The sequence below is a fragment of the Belonocnema kinseyi genome, chromosome 5 (genome assembly GCF_010883055.1).
Source record: "Belonocnema kinseyi isolate 2016_QV_RU_SX_M_011 chromosome 5, B_treatae_v1, whole genome shotgun sequence".
NCBI lineage: Eukaryota > Metazoa > Arthropoda > Insecta > Hymenoptera > Cynipidae > Belonocnema > Belonocnema kinseyi.
The window spans coordinates 142826394-142827675 of record NC_046661.1 but is presented as its reverse complement, the minus strand read 5'-3'; the positions used below and the strand labels follow the sequence as shown (position 1 = coordinate 142827675).

The window sequence follows — 1282 nt, the reverse complement described above, 5'->3', positions numbered from 1 at the left end:
TTTATCCAATTTATTGATAAATATATTCAATTTTAAAATTTATCATAGATATACAATGCATATATGGCACACATATGCTACTCATTGATACTTTTAGTTCAAGTTGCGGCCAACTGTTGGCGCTGAGCTTCTTCATATTTCTACCATTGAGTTGATAGGGCCTGACTGCCTGAGTGGGTGACATCCAAGATGTCTGTACACCGAGGGCCAAAAAATAATACTGATTGCATTGAACGAAATTTTATTTTATTTTAAAATTTAAAAACAAATAATTCTTCACCATGAATGAATTTAGATACTATTTTTTATTTTTCAAACGCTATTTAATCGAAAACTAAACTTTTTTTAAAAAGTCAAATGACGTCATGTGTCATCTGCACTGATGAAATAGGTTGAACAAAATTTAAAATTATTTTTTCGTCTGTACTATTTTTTGTGGCATAAAATACAATTAGGTTTATTGTCATATATTATTTACATATTTTCTAAAATTCTCAAACCTAAAATAAAGGATACATCATGTTCCTACACATTTGACAGTTGTGACAATGACATTTACATTCACTCTGACAGCAACTAGTAAATACCGTGGAGTGCATAAAGTTTCATATTTCCCAATTTGATTATTGGGTTTTGAGTCTTCATATTCTTCGAAACAATTTTCAGTAAAGGAAACGCTCTGTTTTCAAAAACTGACATTGTTTTTCCTGTCGAGTCGGAGGAAGCGAAAGAAATAAAGGTATTCTAAACGTGTATTTGAGGTTAGTGTACGTATTTGTTTTGATGAATTTTTTTTTCTTCATTTTAATAATGTACTTGGTATAGTTTATAATTTCTATTTATACGGGTGGCAAAAAAAAATACATTAAATTCCAGGTGATTGACCCGAATCTCTCGCGTCCGCTTGAAAATGAACCCCAACATCAACTGGGAGGCGGAGCATCACCAGACGCTTCTCCAAAGTCGAGGAGCCCTGGAAAGATCGAATCAGTCGGTTGCCAGATCCCAGGCAGTAGCTTACGAAACTGAACAAATTGGGACTGAGGTTATTGCGGAATTAGGTGGACAGCGAGATTCGCTTCTTCGTGCAAAAGAACGACTCTCTCAAACAGATCAAGGCCTCGACAGGACTCAGAAAATCATGCGCACCATGAAAAGGAGAGTTTTGACGAACAAATTTGTTCTCATTTTAATCATACTCTTAGAAATCTCAATACTTGTACTCATAATCTACATGAAGTTTTTCCGAAAATAAACTTTTGAATAAACGTTTTTTTCTGCA

At 33.9% G+C, this 1282-nt stretch overlaps 1 protein-coding gene across 1 annotated transcript; it reads left to right on the top strand.

The window, feature by feature from the left end:
- The first annotated feature begins 182 nt into the window (after positions 1-182).
- Positions 183-1282, top strand: LOC117172748 (vesicle transport through interaction with t-SNAREs homolog 1B). The gene is made up of 2 exons (XM_033360941.1): positions 183-739; positions 877-1282. The coding sequence occupies exon 2, from the start codon at positions 911-913 to the stop codon at positions 1253-1255; it is 345 nt and encodes a 114-aa protein (XP_033216832.1). The 5' UTR covers positions 183-739; positions 877-910; the 3' UTR covers positions 1256-1282.

Bases quoted from the DNA above. Each gene is read 5' to 3' on its own strand.
- LOC117172748 (XM_033360941.1), top strand. From the start codon at position 911: ATGAACCCCAACATCAACTGGGAGGCGGAGCATCACCAGACGCTTCTC.